Below are 16,760 nucleotides of genomic sequence, written 5' to 3' on the forward strand. Positions count from 1 at the left end.
TTACTAAACTGTGTAAGGATTAAACAGCAGGTACTGTTTAATTAAGTGGACTTGAACAAATCCATAAGGTACAGGGTACCCACAATTAAATCATGTTAGTACAGTACTGAATTACATACTCTTCGCTAATTAGCATCATAAGTATAATTAATGGTTAATGAGAACATAACGTGACTCTAAGAGAGTGCCTGGAGTGGAAGTACAATCTTGAATATACTAAGGTTTCTTTAAAAAAAAAATTTAAAAAAACATAAAATATTTATTATCACACTGTAAGAATTGACTGGTTTCATACAGACAAGTAAGATCATCATATGTGACAAAGACAAGCCAAACCAGTCACTCGTCCCAAATCCTGTTTCGGAGATAATGGCCAAAATACGCTGGAATGTCAACATTTTGGAAATCTATTTTATAGCACTAAACTAACCTTTATATATATATATGTACATCATGCTATGCTGTTATTTTCCTCATTTTCAATGTTAAAACAACAATATTTAACGATTAAATGGTAATGGTTTCTGCCTATTAAGAAATGCCCGAAATCATGAATTTTGAAGGCTGATTTCTCTAATATTCTTCTTTAAACAACTGTATGTTTAAACTCCTGTAACTTCATAACGAAATATCAGATTTAAAATGATTCTTTTACCGTTTTATAGCTCTCATTTTACTTTTTAACCCTGTATCAATAAATAAAAATCAATTTTTGGTAGGAGTGACTGGTTTGGCTTGTCTTTGCCACATTAATTATTATTAATATTTGAAGAACTGCATTAAAGGTGTCTAAATGCACTTTATTACTCTACCCTAAATTTCCAAACATGCTGTATGTACTGCATTAAGGTAGCTTACGTTTAAAGGTTCTAGCTACAGAATTATTTAAATCTTGGTTTAGTGTTTTCGTTATTCTGTTACTGTACTGTTGACTATTCTCTTCTGACATTATGTATTATATAAATGAAACATATTATAATAAATAAAAAATATATTAGGAAAAAATATATTATATAGGAAAGGAGGGCCTTGCTAGACCTAGCTAGTAGAGGCTTTGTCACACAGTCCATCAAAACATCATCAAAATCATATGCCAAAAATGACAATACTGTCCTGTCCTCTTGAATACACAGATATGTCAGTAATAAAACTCTTGGATTATACACCTCAAAATTTGGTTTCTTTATCAACCGGTACTTTTTTCTCCATGGTTTCACCCACTACCCTACCATAGGCAAATCCTAGGCTGTGGTTAGGTCATCACATCACCAAGGACTATGAAATTACATGAGTATAAACGCAATAACGCGGGCGGGCGAGCCTCACTTTTTGTGTAACTTAAAGTGACAGATAAATAAACGAGGCCTAGCGTAACTTAAGATTTCACAGCCAAGCGGTAACATCAAATTACTTAAAATAGAATATTTACCGTTTTTGGTCGTTTCAGAATCGCAGACTTTTCACATAAGCCACAAGGAGTCGGCATTTTAGGTTTTTTTTTAAATCACACTACCTAGGCCTAGCCAACACCACCACGTGTAATTTTTGTTTTGATTGTGAAATTTGTTGACTAAAGGGTTGGCAGGTTATTACTAATTTATCTTTTTTTTTTTTCTTTTTTTTTTTTTAATTTAGACAAAGTAGCAAATGAAAGAGTTTGTTCGCACAAAGAAATAAAAGTAGAGTAACAGGAAATATTATAGTATTAATTTAATCAATCAATAATTTTTACTTCAAATAAATGAAATGAAAAGAAAGAAAAATGCATATGCCTAGGTATATAAAACGCATTCATGTACTGTAGCCATAAAGTTGAACACACAAAATAAGAATACATTCGTTTTTAGGGAGAATATATTGGAATATAATATTTAAAAATCGAAATAATATATTATAATAAATCTTGTTCAACAATCATACTCTGTCATCACCATATGGCCCTGATTGTAGGCCTGCATCAAGACGCGCATGCGTTCAAGGAAATCAAAAGTTTACTGGCCAATCAGCTAAACGTTCGCGTTTACTCAGTCACTGTTTCTAAACAATGAATTGAAAATAAAACGTATCTAATGTGTCGTGGTATGTTTTCAATACTTCTTTCTTTATGCAGTTCGTTGCCAGGGGCAATGATTAATTTGTGTATTTAAACTGTGTCACATACACATAATTTCACTTTAATACTGAAAGTCATTCGGGGAAGTTATTTAAGTGCATAAGAGGCCATCATAATTGTCTGCAATGTCTAAATCTGAGTGTGAAAGTTTTCAAAGTGAAGAAAATATGTTGAAGAGGAAATTATCAACCACCAACAGTGATCTAGACTTTGATCCCGAACCATACAAGGTTCGCAGAAAAACAAGAAACGACTCAATTAATGAAAAGGTTCCAGGAGGAGTATGTGATGATGAAGACATGCACTATTTGAGAATGAAGATAAATAGTCGAGAGAGGAAACGAATGCATGATTTGAACTCAGCCCTCGACAATCTCAGGGAAGTCATGCCGTACGCACATGGTCCGTCGGTCAGAAAACTTTCCAAGATTTCAACTTTGATGCTAGCTAGAAACTATATCCTGATGCTGAATAAAAGTGTAGAAGAACTGAAACAGTTACTTGGCGATGTCTACCAGCAAAAAGAGCAGCAAACAGCTAGACTGCAAAATCAAAGGAACGATCGAGTACTTAACCCAATTCTGCATCCAACCGCACTCCTTGCACCTCCACCAATCCATCTGGTTCGACCGAGTTTGCCACCTCAGAAGTCTCCACTGTCAATCCCAGATTCAAGACTCCCAGTTAAGTTCGACACATCGTTGTTATTATCAACTCGACATCCTCCTGCGACGCATTCGTCATGGTCTACAAGTTCATGTTCATGCTCCAATTGTACGAACCCATTGTCGTTGAGCGCTTTTTCAAAGGTTGGCCTAAAATTGGCCAAAAAATAATAAAATATCGATAGAAACATTTATATATTTATCATACTGCCAGGCTGTTTTTAAAATAATTTAAATAGTGAGTCGAGTATCACTAGATACAAAAGAGGTTCAGTGGAATTATATTTATGACAACGTTCAGTAAGCCTTGATAGAACTCTTCGCACAATAAGGTGATATGAGACGATTTTTATTTAGTCGCGATTGTTTTTGCTTCGTACATTTTCAATAGGGGGCTACTGGTGTGCGAGTTTTTTTTAGGGGGACATGCACCCCACCCACTCACTCCTGGATACACCACTGGACATAATTGAGGATAACCGATTCCCTAACATTTAGTCATCAGTTTAGTATAGAAATTAGACCTAATAATTAAATTATGCTATATACGTTGTGATTGTTTACTGTACGTCTATTGTTATCGCAGACAATACCTATAAATTTTATGAAATGAAAATCAAAATTGTTATATAACTATTTAAGTTGTAAAATATGTAAATATATATATTTTAGTAATGCGTTAGGGCCTACAATAAAGTAATGAAAAATAGTTAACATTGTGTGTCGGTTATTTGTTTGTTCATTCTTAATTGCGTGGTGTGTTGATGTAAACATCGTGCGTGTGTGTATACATGCGTCGTTATGATGCTAATATATCAAATAGGCTACATATGTGAAGATCTAAAATGTTGTTGACCTAATGTCTGTAAATCAGCTAGTTTATAACCTCTTTGATGCATGAGTAAGCTATTCAAAATCGTAAATAGTTTTTTTTCACTGAGGTTTTCTCGATTTTTAGCAGACAGTACATCTTTAACATGAATAGGCCTACTTCAGATCATGGACCTATTTAATAGGTCCATGTTCAGATTAAATTTTTAAAAAAGTGCCTACGTTCGCCATTCCATGTGTGATGTGATTGTTGAGTGAAAATAATGACAATCGTCCCATACAATATAGACATAGCCACACACATTTAAAGTACGTGGGACCAAAGTTTATAGTGCAAACTGGCATCCCATGATATAACCATAAACTAGGCCTACATTCCTTCATGAATGAAACATACCAGCAGATGGTCCGGTTCCAGGCCAGATGGTCGACTTCATTCAGTTTGCGAATGCCAGATTGCAGAGACCACTTTGCCGAATCCCAGTTTGCCGTGTACCAGGTTGCCTAAAGTCAGTTAAAAGCAGTGAAACAATAACAGCAGCATAAAATTAACGATGGAATACTCTGACCATATATGTATATATATATATATATATATATATATATATAGCACATCTTCTAGCTTAGTAGATTTGAAATTGGTGCCTAATATTAAAAAGCCTAAATCAGTGATAGTATGGCTCGGTAAGTTAAAGTGGTGAGCAAAAGGAAAGCTCTTTGATGGTCTTTAACTAATTTTTTTGAAGTCTGGGTTTACATTCGGTTTCGCCTACATAATTGCCGCTATTACATTTAGTACAAAATAGTAGATGAACTACATTATATAGGCGTATATATACCGATACAGGATTATTAGCTCATAAAACCTAAATTTTTGTTTAAACCATTAACATTCGATTTAAGACAGGGGAACCAACGGATCACATGCCTTAGTAGAGTTGAAATTGGTGCCTAAGATTAAAAAGCCTCTGATAGTAGGCTAATGACTCGGTAAAGTGGTGAGCAACATGGAAGCCCTTTTGATGGCCTTTAACTAATTTTTTTGTGGTTGTTAAGTCTGAGTTTATGGGTGGCTCTTATGCTAGCGACTGTTTCAGCCATAATAAGGATCTCCCAGATCCATTTTTCTCTTTTTAATATTTTCAGTACTGTGATACTGTTATAGTTTTTCTGTATTTGCTCTTATTATTTGGATCAAATAAACATGTCTGAGTCTGAGTACATTCGGTTTCGCCTACATAATTATTATTAAATATCACGTTTAGTTCAAAATAGTAGTGTGATGTGCTTTTGTACGGCGGTTCCGATGTATAGAAAAGGATGAGGCCGAATGATATTAATAATTATTGTAATAAAATAATAGTAATAATAAATAATTTTACGTAATTTGAACGATGGTATAATATAACGGTCTTATAATTATTATAAAATAAACATAGATCATAACTCGTTTACAAAGGAGATTAATTTATTTACTTCTATTTTGTTCATCACAAACAATATGCAGTATTAACGTATTGTCTTTATTAATACAATTTTCTTCTCATAGCTCATAGCCTCTCAATTTGCATAATAATAACGGACGCACACACGAAGGTATTGCACTAGATCCTTAATGGAGCCTTGTCCCACGCTCGTCTCCTCCTTGCCATTATGTTTATGAAACCTCAGCATATGGCATGGCGACTGAATGCTTTCTTCTTTCCATGTCATTTGACTGTCGTTTCGAAGTATTCGCTTATTTTATGTGACTCTTTAGAACACTGTCCAATGATAAAACGGTGGAAGAAAAAACTGTTGCGAACTGAGTTTTCTTATTACCATCACACAAAACAATTAAAAAAGTTATAATTATATAAAATATCATTCCAAAACTACCATGTGTTCTTCAATGACAAATACGGAACTGTATTACATAGAATATTCATTATAAATAATACACAGAAAGAAATATGTAAATTTATCTATAACAAACCCACCAAATATACAATAAATATATTCCGTATATCTTTAAAAATGCATACCGGTAATAATACTTTAAGTTATAAAGCTGTTAAATCTAACTACAGTGCACCCTCCAATTCGAGACCAAGTAATTCCGAGACAAATTTCATCCGAGACCACTTTTTTAAAGAAACCAAATAAAAATCTAGAAATATTTTAACACAAATTGAGCTAACCCTCTAATCCGAGGCCGAACCCCACGACCGCCCGAAATTTCAGGCCCAGGGTTGTTTCGAATTAGAGGCGAACTTATTTTCAATTTTGTTTTTCACTTTTCATTATGTTAAAAATATATCTTTCAAACAGTTGAAAGATTTCTGTCTCTTATACACATCTAGATGTGTTAGGATTGTGCTGTACAATGTTTAGATTAGAATCCAACATATAATTTTATGTAAATATTTGGTTAAAAATGCAGAATGAATGAATGAGAATGAACGATTGAATAAATGAATCTGGCGACTGACTGAATGAATGGTGAATGAATAAATGAATGATGAATGAATGAATAAATGAATGAAAGAATGAATGATTGATGAATGAATTAATGCTTTATGTTCAACGAATTAATGAACAGGAATGCTTATGTTTTCATGAGACTTCAATTATAAATTTAGCGGGGATTTCCACACATCTATTCTTTACACCGTACTCAAAACAATAAACACAACAATATTGTACAGTATAAACAATTTAAATCCATTGTTATTAAACTATCAGTACCGACATTGTTTAAAGTAATTTTAACCATTAGAGACCATTAACAAATTTTAGACAATATGGTACTATTTGAAAATCGGTTCCTTTCCTTCCATTTGGCACCAGGTTCAATGTCTCAGTAAAACTCAGTATCTCGTTTCGATTCCCTAATGTATGATTTTAAATCAATATTATGATCACCATTCACAATTTAGAGGTTGTTGCCAGCGAAATAAATTACTTTGGGCCAATAATTCAAAATACATACCAACTAAATAATATCAAGCGTCTAAGCATCTTTCTGCTACAGTATACAATCTAAGACAGGGAGGCGCCAAAAGCCATAAAATACGAATAAACAAATGGACATTAGTTTGCAGTAGTTTGCCCATCATCGTATACACAGAGGCTCGAAAGAAAATATGATTGCCTGGAGCTGAATTATCTGTCTTCTATAGATGACAGCATGTGTCGTCTGTATTCATCAGTGACGTACTAGGTGGTAACTGGACCCCAGTAGATTTATTGTCGGGACGTTTGGTGAAGCTGTCAATGGGCCCCGGTGAGGTCGAGGGGGAAACCTGCCCCTGGGAGTGCAGAGGACAAATCCCCGTGAAACTGAGACGTTTTAGCATTTTACAAGCCTTATTTGATTGATTTTAAAGAATAAAATTCTTAGGCACTGATTCATATTCAGAAAATTCATCATAAGATACTTCTTTACATTTTACTTTGTGCCAAGGTTGTGTTAGGGGCTAACAACTTTGGCTGGTATCCTGTGGTACGCTACCCTTACTGCATTTTTGTGCTACTGATAGGCTTTTAACTGATTTATTCAAAAGAATAAAACAGAAATTATTGCAATAGACTTATTAAATTTAAACTGCTTTATTCAAAAGGGTAAAACATAATTTAAAAAAATTATTTTACTATATGAAAGATTATAATTAAATCTCGTAATACGATATTTCAAAGGGGCCCATGTAGACGGCATTATCACTAAAGAAATAGGTAGAACATTAACGAGCAAAAAAAAAAAAAAAAAAAAAAAAAAAAAAGTGAAAAAACAAAAAAAAAAAGAAGTGAATAAACAGAAAGGTCCAGTGAATAATCTCAGATAAGAAAGTATAATACATACTCCAAACATTGAAATGCGCGCTATCGTTTTGAGATTCAATATTTCGACATCAATTATGTCCTCATCCGGAATAATACCAGTAGTAAATATCGCTTATAAAAACCTAAATATTATTATAAGTTATGCTGATCGTCGTGCAGCTTCGTTTTTTAATTTAATGATAGTAACTTGTTCCTGAAATTTGGTAAGAGTTCAACAATCCCATTCCTTGTAAAAATATTGTAATTTTATTGTCAGATCTTTTTCCCAAATGTGGTTTGGAATTTGACGTTTTAAATCTGAATAAATAAATAAAACTTTAATGCCCAAATACAGGCCAAATGATAGACTGCTTGTTAAAACATGAAAATTTAAGATTATCTTTTATTCTTCATTACACAACCAATTTTATTTTTTCAGCATATATTCTTATAAATGTGGATTCTAATTTGTTGGGGTGAGTGGTGGAATGCGTACAACACCCATCACACCGCCCCATGGGATAAGGGCCTGATGTATAAAACACACAGCCATTAGCCTCGGAAGCGTTTCCATCTATCTCCTACAAATTGTTCTCCTGGTTCACTATGTTATGCTTTTCTTATACCAGTATTTTACTATACTCATACATAACATCATTTATATAGCTCTATTTTGTGAAGATCAGAGTGCTCAAAACGTGGACTACACAGTAGCTCATACAGAAACTGTCTTTGCCCAAAGGGTCTCTTCGTACACTGGGCCTCTGGTTTATAATCCTTATCCGAGAAGACTTGTCCTACCTCCAGAACGACAGACAAGTGTGCCGTTTGAACCAGCACCGATATTATGGCTGTAGGTTGCAGCGTCCCTGACTTAACTGCTTGGCCATTTGGGGGACTAAAACGCAGTACGATTGAACTGAAAACACTATACACTGACAGTGTAGAGACTTGGGAACCAGGCTTTATCTGCCATATTATCATTTTGGAAAGTTTTAACTCTACACTCCACCTCCCTGCATTACTCTCATCCAATCACTGTACAGTTTAAAAATGACTGATCCAATCACATTCTGCATTTTAGTTTATTAATTTTCAACCAATGAAATTGCACATTTATATGGAAGATTATTATTGAAAGAGATTTTGTTTCCCTCTTGCCAAAAAAAGACAAACCTTGTGCATACACTACTTAACTGACTTTTTGTTAAAAATATTTTGTACTCCACTCACACATTTACTACTACAGCAGCAAGAATGGGTGTTATACATAAGTACTGTATAGTAATACACAACGTAACATTACATCGATGGAGAAGCAAAAAGTTGGTTTTTAAACTTTAATGTATTCCAATGGACTATGACATAATTAACATACTGTAATTGCTATAAAGGAAAATTTATCGTACTGATATTAAATTGACACAGCCCGGAATCAATAGTTTTGTCTATACTGTCATAGGCGAATCCAGAATTTTTAAAACGTCAGGTATTTTTTTTTTTTTTCACATTTCAATACATAACATTGATATGCACTGAAATTTTAAAAATTTAGTGTTATAACCAGGGCACATGCCCTCCTGGATCTGCGCCTGACAGTACATATTATCTATTGCACTACGTATGTTACTTTGTACAAGGTTTACAAACTCTTACACACCACATTACTCTACTTTTCTTTAAAATGACCACGTTGGTTATGTCACAATCACTATCCTATAAAACAATTTGTTTGTGATAAATGCATTTAAACAACATTCCATTTATACTAATTCTATGAATCTAGGTAGTCTAGATTTCGTAAAAAATATGCATCTTTATTAATATTCAATTTTCTAAATGAATATTCATGATCATTTGCATTTAATTATGAAAGACACTGTTTGTAGCACACATGTATTAAATATAACATAATGGTTATATAACTTTTAAAATTGCCTGAAGTCCAAAGAAAATGTTCAAATTGTTATAAAATTCTATAAAATTTAGGCACCAATATGAACACATTTTATTATCAATGGCCACATAGTACCCACACTAGCTGTATATGCCACCCACACCTACAAATTATTCTGCACTGGAGCAGAGTTAACTAGCTGACCAAAATGCTTGGGTCCATCTCATAGAAAAAAGTATGCCACTTCACTTCACCTATTAAATTAATATCACAACACAGTATTGGCCTAGTTAGTATAAAAAGTTGTTTAAGCAAACTGCAATTTTTAGCAACAACTTCAGCAGGAAAACACTTTTGGTTAATAAATAATGGAATACTATTTCAGACTATTTTTTTCACAACCTAATTCTTGAATAATAGTGCTAGTAACTATCCATATTAGTACAAAGTAGGCGAACTAAAAGGAATAATTATAAGGCAATTTAAAGAAATGTAGTGGAGCTGAATAGCTTGGTGGTTAATGCTGTTTGCTTGTCTTCCAGTCAAAGGGTTCTGGGTTCAAAAAGACCTGTTAAATAGGGGTTTCTACTTGCTAAAATCAGCTCCACTTATCCTCATCCCTAGGACTTAGAATGCATCATCCCATTATGTAAAGTGGTTACAGTACTTGCTTTTGGATGTGAAATAAATATATAAATAAATAAGTATACATATTTCATAATAATAATTTCAACTAAATAGCTTGGTGCTATCACATTTCATTTATGCATGTAGTTGATTATTTATGAGAAATTTGGCTATAGCAACCCTGCATAGATACACCTACTATAGTGTAAAGGTGGTATTTCAAATTAGTTATAGTCTGGTAGTTTCACGATTCTATCAATTAATTCATAAATAGATAGATCATGCTCCTCAATAAAAATTGTGTTTGATTGTTTTTAGCTCATTTTCTCTTTCACCTCTTCTTTTTGAGACTTTTTACTCTTCGACGTCATGTACTGATTCTGGAAAGAGATCAGCATCCGTCCAATTAAAAGCACACCGATAACAAAGACACCGGTACAACGTCTTAAAGGGTCACCGATGGCCATGTGGGTATGAATAACAAAAGCTGAAATCACAAGGAGCATGACATTTGCAACCATTAACGAGCGTCTGCCAGGCAGGCACAGCATACCCAGGCCGCCTGCAAGTTCTATTCCACCAGCAAATGTACGATAGTCTTTTCCCTTCAGTTTCAAGTTTTTCTCCTTTAGGTATGGTTTCAGAGGGCTAACTTTAGCATACTTGATAAAATGGCTTTTCTGCAGAGGAAAATAAAGGATGTTTTACAATCGTATATTACATTTTTTTTCTTAGATATGAAATAGTAATTATGATAATTGAAAAAAAAAAAAATACACAAATCCTTAAAAGTCAGAATAATGCAGGCCTGTGAGAGTGGTCGAGAAAAAGAGCTTTTGTAAAAAGTCAGGGAAAGAAACTCCCAAAAGCTAGATCAACCTAGAGCAGTGAATTGAATTTTTCATAATTTTTCCATTTCTTATGAATGGGGAGAGTGTCACTGGGTTCAACCATGGAGAAAATAAAATATTTTCTCCATGGTTCAACCATGGTTTAAAAGAAGAGGGTGAGCATGAAAAGGGGATTGGCTAAACCATAAAAACCACTGGTTTTAATATTGTGGGAATCATAAAGCCTTTATCTTATTATTAAACAAATGGCATCTTCTTGCCAGACTGTATAGCAAGGACTGCACAGGAAATATATCCTCCGCGCAAAAATTTGCCCTAGAAATCAGAAGCTGCTTTTAAATCAGCGAATTAGAAAAAAAAGGAATCAGAATATAAATGGATTACTTAGTGATTCTGTCTCGGTTGAATAATTTAAGATCTGTAATTTTCTGTATTAATAATAAACGAGCTAAAAAAACAATATCCATACATTATTACATGATACAGTATCACTCACGACACTAGCCTATATACTATAGTGAAAACGAACCTTTATGCTTTTGGCTAAAGTACAGAGTTAAGGAAGTTGTTAGAGATATACCGCACTACTAGTTTAGTTTAAAGCCATGGAAATATGCACATCTAGGCTAGGCCTAGGCTACGTTGTCGAACAAAGGTTGATCGATCGTAATGCACTAAAATGATGATCCTTTCAAATCTATCTCGCGCACAGATCAACTGCTTACAATGATAGGCCTGGCCGAGCCACAGATAAAACGAGTGAATATTGTACAGAAACAAGATACCAAATATTCTAATACGTTACCAGTGATGAATGTAAGTCTTTGCTAAGTTTTGGCGTCATTTTAGCCACCCCGAAAACGACAAAATAGATGCCGACAGCAATCGACAACAAAGCAACAGCTTTCGATACCATTTTCGCTGACATTCACTTTTTCCGGAAGCTTAAATCCAGGTTTTCTAATGACGTCACCATGTTTCTTATTAATTCATGTTTCTAAATTAAAAATTGTAAGATCTGACAGAAACAAGTACTGTATTACATATTTTATGTTAAAATAATTATCTATTATATATGTAGTTACATTGTTTATTTATGGGGTTAGGGTGGAGGAGGCGCGAATATTATAGTTTAAAGGATTCTTGAGGTATTTTTTTGCTTAGAAAATCTTCATTCAGATCGTAGCCATGGGGCGGCGCGAAATTTTTTTGGGGGTATTCAGGGGCGGATCTGGGTTCAAATTCAGGGGGAGGGGTAAAAATGTTTCCAAAAAACCATAAAAAGAGGGAGGGGTCCGGTGGTCCTCCCCGAATTGATTACTAGATGGCGGGAAATAGGCTTTCCTGACTTCCGAGGAGTTTAATGCCCTACATACAGAAAAAAAAAATTAAGTACGTATTCTTTTTTCCATGAATCGATGAACCCCAAAAAGGATGGTGGGAAATTAGCTTCCCTGACTTCTAATTTTCCCACTGTAAACAAAAAAAGTAGGTCTGCAATTTTTTTTTGTGAATTTTTTTATTTTTTAAAATTTCTCTATATATTTTTGCCGAAGGGTGGAGGGGGGGGGGTCTGGACCCCTGACCCTCCCCCTCAGATCCGCCAATGAGTTTTACTGATATAATTCGAACAGATTTCCCGCCAAAATATAATTAATTCTTAGTTTCACCATGGAGGTAGGTATAACATCTAATTGTTTATGAATATTTTTATATCGCAAATACCTTTTAAATTAAATTTGCTCATTTATTGATTTTTACTCATTTTTCTATTTTTAAATATTTATCTTTCGATTTTTTATCTTTCTGAAGAATTTTATATTGTATGTATTGTGTTTTTCTTGTAAAGGGCCTCCACTCGACAGTGATTGACTTTACTTTTGGAGTGTCCTGTCTCTGTTTTTTGTACTTTTGTGATTGTTCTTTGCCGTTTCTATTTATGTACATTCTAATTGTTTGAGACAAATAAATGAAATGAAATGAATGTATATCTCCATGATTTCACGTCCGGGATTTGAAATAATTTTTTGGTAAGGGTATTTACTACTTGCTATATACTATCCTCTATATTAGTGGTAAACGGGCTAGGCAAAATAAAGTTTTTTTAATAAGAAATAAAATGTATATCAGTACGGTATTCTGCCATTTATATTTCCACGTTCTTAGGCTTTGGCAACATCTTCAGGACATCATTATTTTCATTTTGCATGGAAAAATTATTATTATTTATTTTTAATAGTAAAATTTTTTTTCTGAGGCTCCAAAATTTGATAAGCATGGGGACGTGAAACTAAATTTATTTTGTTTGCCTTTATTGTATCAGAATGTTTACTGCGTTCATAAGTTGACTAATGTTGACGCGAGTTGATGTGCGTTAAACGGTAATACACATGGCCGCACACACGATTTCGATTGATAAAATTGGACTTCAACAAGTTTTGTTACACTGTCCGTCTTCCTAATCATGTCCGGTGTGTAAATGTGATTTTTTTTTGTTTAAAAGGTATATTTGATTGAAGATGGCATCGGTTGAAATCCCGTTGAAAGATACTGATGAAGTAAGCATTTCAATTTTTTTTTTAATCGAATTTAGTTAGGCCTAGCTAGGGGCCTAGCCTAAACCTAGGGCTAGGTTAGGTTAACCAAGCCTACGGACACGACGACTCACGAGTAAGTAAGCAACAAGGTTGCTCGGGGCTCGTCCAGGAGGCTCAGCTTGCGATCCTGTTCTAGGTATTAACAAACACCATGGTCTAGCCTAAGCCTATCTGCACCATTAATGATAACCAAGTGTACAGTATTACTAGCTAGGCTATTATTAATTCATGTCATTATTGTCGATATTAATGTTTTGTATGCTTCTCTTTTTCGCCTCTCTTTTTTTAGGTGATAGAGTTGGACCTCGACCAGCTTCCTGATGGTGAGGAGGTGTTGAGTATTCTAAAGCAGGAAAATGCACCTCTACATACATGGATCACACTTGGGGTGAGCGTGAGATAATAAATAACTTATCTAGCCTAGGCCCATTTCTTAAAAAGCTGGAATATTGATTGCGGTTTTAGTATTTTTGGTTTTGTGGTGGTTTTGTGGTACTGTTTGGTTTATTGATGTTTTTGTTTTGTTTGACTTTCACTTGATTTGTTCAAGAATTAATTTATTAATTTTCAATTAAATTGAGAACAATTAACAGAAGAATTATATGTATAAATATATATTGAAGTTGATAACTATTATTTTAAATGAGCAATTAACCATTTGAATTGCATTTTAAATAGATTTCAGGTTATACAATGAATGGGGAATATCTTTGTTGTAATCATACTATGTTGAGATTGTAATTATTATTTTTTGACCTCCTAGCTGGAATACTACAAGCAAGGCAAGGTGGATGATTTCGTCAAAATCTTTGAATCATGGCAGAATGATGCCAACTGCAATTATTCTGGTGGCGATAAAGACCAGATGACTGCGTTGGACACACTTGCAGCTTACTATGTGCAACAAGCACGCAAAGAGAAGAACAAAGAAAGGAAAAAGGACCTGTTTACTCAAGCAACCCTTCTCTACACCATGGCAGATAAAATTATTATGTACGACCAGGTCAGTTCAACTATTATTTTTTTTCGGTATATATCCTTTTCGCTAAATTTGAAATGAAAATTTCTGAAAACCTGGCAACTGCCACTGGGGGACATCCAGAGTTCTAGGCATTTCACTTTATGTATTTACCAGTGTTTATCTGTGCTGCTGTGACCAGTGATTGACCTTCTTGATGTGAGTTAGCCTAGGCCTAGTAAATAGGGGCGCATAAAACAGCAGTGTTTTTGGTTGTAGAATTACTCAAAAGAACATGTGTCTGGAAAAAAAATATTTGTGAACAATAAGGTGCTCTGGCTGGAAGGATGTCCATCAGTGAAAAGTTGCGAGACGTTTGTGGTGTTGTTTTAAAATAGACCTATTAAAATGGTGTATAAACACAAAAGATTAAAAAAAAAAGGATTGTATTATGTAATACAATATCATTATTTTATCATAATTTCATCATTTTATTAAAGAACCATTTGCTAGGGAGAGCGTGCTTTTTTCTGCTCGAAGGTGATAAAATGGACCAAGCCGACGCCCAATTCAACTTTGTACTGAATCAAGACGCTTCAAATATCCCCGCACTCCTTGGTATGTATTTTAAATGAAACTACAGTATGATAACATTTGTAGTTACTACATTTGTAAATTGCTATCCAATTTGTAGCCAATGTAAAGTATTCCTAAGATGTTTATTTACTTGTCTTTCTCTGTTTCTGTTCCCATCCTTATTCCTGTTATGACTCTATTTCTTTGAAACATACTTTCTTGATATTTTTACCAATATTTTGCTGTATTTTTATACAAACTGTACAGAAAATTAAGTCTGCTTATTAATTCTAATACCTCTTACTTACTCTCTGTCTAATTATACAGTCATTCTGTATTCTTCTATAACAACAGAGTTTTTCCTCTATTTTATTTTCCTCCCCTCTTCCTATACTTGAAATCAATGCTTCATGAGGTACTAGTCCTTGATTAGTATTTATGTTCTGTATGCTGCTTTTTCTTGCCCAATTCTTGTATTTACTAATAATTATGTCAACTTACAATATAATTTGAATAATTGTTTACATCTTGTTTCAGGTAAAGCTTGTATCTCCTTTAACAGGAAGGACTACAGAGGCGCATTGGCCTATTATAAGAAAGCACTCAGGACCAATCCTAACTGCCCAGGTAAACTTATCAGTGGAAGCAATCATTTTTTAACAGGACAGTCAAATAAACAGTGGCCTGAAAATCAGACAATGTGTATTACTTAACATACTTTTGTCCATCAGTAACAGAATGTTGTGTGTTTTATTTCAGCTGCTGTTAGGCTAGGCATGGGACATTGCTTCATGAAACTTGGAAAGTTCGAGAAGGCAAGGTTAGCGTTTGAGCGAGCCATGGCACTTGATCCAAAAAGTGTTGGAACTATAGTAGGCCTAGCTGTGCTAGAGCTGAACAGCAAAGAACCAGATTCCATTAAGAATGGCGTACAACTTCTCTCGAAGGCATACACCATTGATTCTGGAAACCCCATGGTTCTGAATCATTTGGCTAATCATTTTTTCTTTAAAAAGGTAGTTTTTTAATGTACTTCAATAATTCACTTCATTGATTATTTATTTTTTGTTTGCTTCAAGCTCTGTACTTCAATTTCCAGCCCTCCAGTAGAGGTATCACATTTCTCAGCATTTTTTTAAAATTTTCAAAACATTATTTGTTTGAAGTTACTTACATGTAATTATTTTGCTTGTGTTTGAATCTTTGTCCACACTACTGAGATATGTTACAGATGCATGTTCTTTGCTCAAATGTGGATATTATATGACCTCATCATGACCTCATCATGCCCATATATGGATGTAATTACAGATATTTGTCTAAAAATCTTGATAGTGTCAACAAACCGTAAAAGAAGTTTTAGTCTAGTAATTGACATCCAACATTTGATTTTGGGAACAGTGGGTATTTTAACAGCTAAATTATAGTTTATTATTTTCTGTCTTAAAGGACTACAGCAAAGTGCAGCATCTTGCACTGCACGCATTCCATGGGACTGAGAATGAATCGATCCAGGCGGAAAGCTGCTACCAGTTGGCAAGGTCATTCCATGTTCAGGTAATGTGTTACTACAGTGTAAAGACAACATCTCCATGGTATCTTCGGTTACTGGGTGGTGATGTGCCCTATGAACTATCCTGGACACTAAAGCCCCTCTCCCACCTAGGTTTATTTCAGCTAAGAGTCGTACGATTTCTACGAGTTAAAACTCGTGATCTTTGGAAAGGACTTATATGAGCTTATTACGTGTTAGCTACGAGTGAGGTACGACTTTATGGAGTTGGTTACGAGTTATGTAGGAATTATGCCGAGCAGAGCACCGAGTTAACTACGAGATTATTACG

At 34.2% G+C, this 16,760-nt stretch overlaps 4 protein-coding genes across 4 annotated transcripts in view; 2 read left to right on the forward strand and 2 right to left on the reverse strand.

Annotated features, from left to right (window-relative positions):
* The window catches only part of LOC117100398 (cytoplasmic tRNA 2-thiolation protein 1-like), a 15,121-nt gene extending 13,558 nt beyond the window's left edge, over window positions 1–1,563 (reverse strand). Inside the window, exon 1 of the mRNA XM_033240074.1 lies at window positions 1,430–1,563. Coding sequence (XP_033095965.1) covers window positions 1,430–1,486 — 57 coding nt within the window. The 5' untranslated portion in view covers window positions 1,487–1,563. The remainder of the gene's footprint in view (window positions 1–1,429) is intronic.
* Window positions 1,564–2,075: 512 nt separating this feature from the next.
* Window positions 2,076–3,492, forward strand: LOC117100407 (oligodendrocyte transcription factor 3-like). Its single transcript, XM_033240082.1, has one exon. The coding sequence runs from the start codon at window positions 2,239–2,241 to the stop codon at window positions 2,947–2,949; it is 711 nt and encodes a 236-aa protein (XP_033095973.1). The 5' UTR covers window positions 2,076–2,238; the 3' UTR covers window positions 2,950–3,492.
* A 5,244-nt stretch (window positions 3,493–8,736) lies between these two features.
* LOC117100402 (transmembrane protein 35A-like) lies at window positions 8,737–11,724 on the reverse strand. Its single transcript, XM_033240078.1, has 2 exons — window positions 11,591–11,724; window positions 8,737–10,614 (listed from the first exon to the last, which is right to left on the reverse strand). Exons 1-2 carry the CDS (start codon window positions 11,711–11,713, stop codon window positions 10,249–10,251), a joined length of 489 nt encoding a protein of 162 aa, XP_033095969.1. The 5' UTR covers window positions 11,714–11,724; the 3' UTR covers window positions 8,737–10,248.
* A 1,460-nt stretch (window positions 11,725–13,184) lies between these two features.
* Window positions 13,185–16,760, forward strand: part of LOC117100403 (RNA polymerase-associated protein CTR9 homolog) — a 13,009-nt gene continuing 9,433 nt past the window's right edge. The window contains exons 1-7 of the mRNA XM_033240079.1: window positions 13,185–13,343; window positions 13,672–13,770; window positions 14,146–14,385; window positions 14,841–14,958; window positions 15,454–15,543; window positions 15,676–15,932; window positions 16,366–16,473. Coding sequence (XP_033095970.1) covers window positions 13,305–13,343; window positions 13,672–13,770; window positions 14,146–14,385; window positions 14,841–14,958; window positions 15,454–15,543; window positions 15,676–15,932; window positions 16,366–16,473 — 951 coding nt within the window. The 5' untranslated portion in view covers window positions 13,185–13,304. The remainder of the gene's footprint in view (window positions 13,344–13,671; window positions 13,771–14,145; window positions 14,386–14,840; window positions 14,959–15,453; window positions 15,544–15,675; window positions 15,933–16,365; window positions 16,474–16,760) is intronic.

This window comes from Anneissia japonica, unplaced genomic scaffold (genome assembly GCF_011630105.1).
Source record: "Anneissia japonica isolate Jap-2015-1 unplaced genomic scaffold, ASM1163010v1 scaffold3338_len356548_cov189, whole genome shotgun sequence".
Lineage (NCBI taxonomy): Eukaryota > Metazoa > Echinodermata > Crinoidea > Comatulida > Comatulidae > Anneissia > Anneissia japonica.

What these genes read in the sequence shown, in the direction of transcription:
- LOC117100407 (XM_033240082.1), top strand. Translation starts at nt 2,239, where the DNA reads ATGTCTAAATCTGAGTGTGAAAGTTTTCAAAGTGAAGAAAATATGTTG.
- LOC117100402 (XM_033240078.1), bottom strand. Translation starts at nt 11,713, where the DNA reads ATGTCAGCGAAAATGGTATCGAAAGCTGTTGCTTTGTTGTCGATTGCT. An exon ending in AAGACTTACATTCATCACTG is followed by an intron (nt 10,615 to 11,590) that starts GTAACGTATTAG and finishes TTTCCTCTGCAG; the next exon opens with AAAAGCCATTTTATCAAGTA.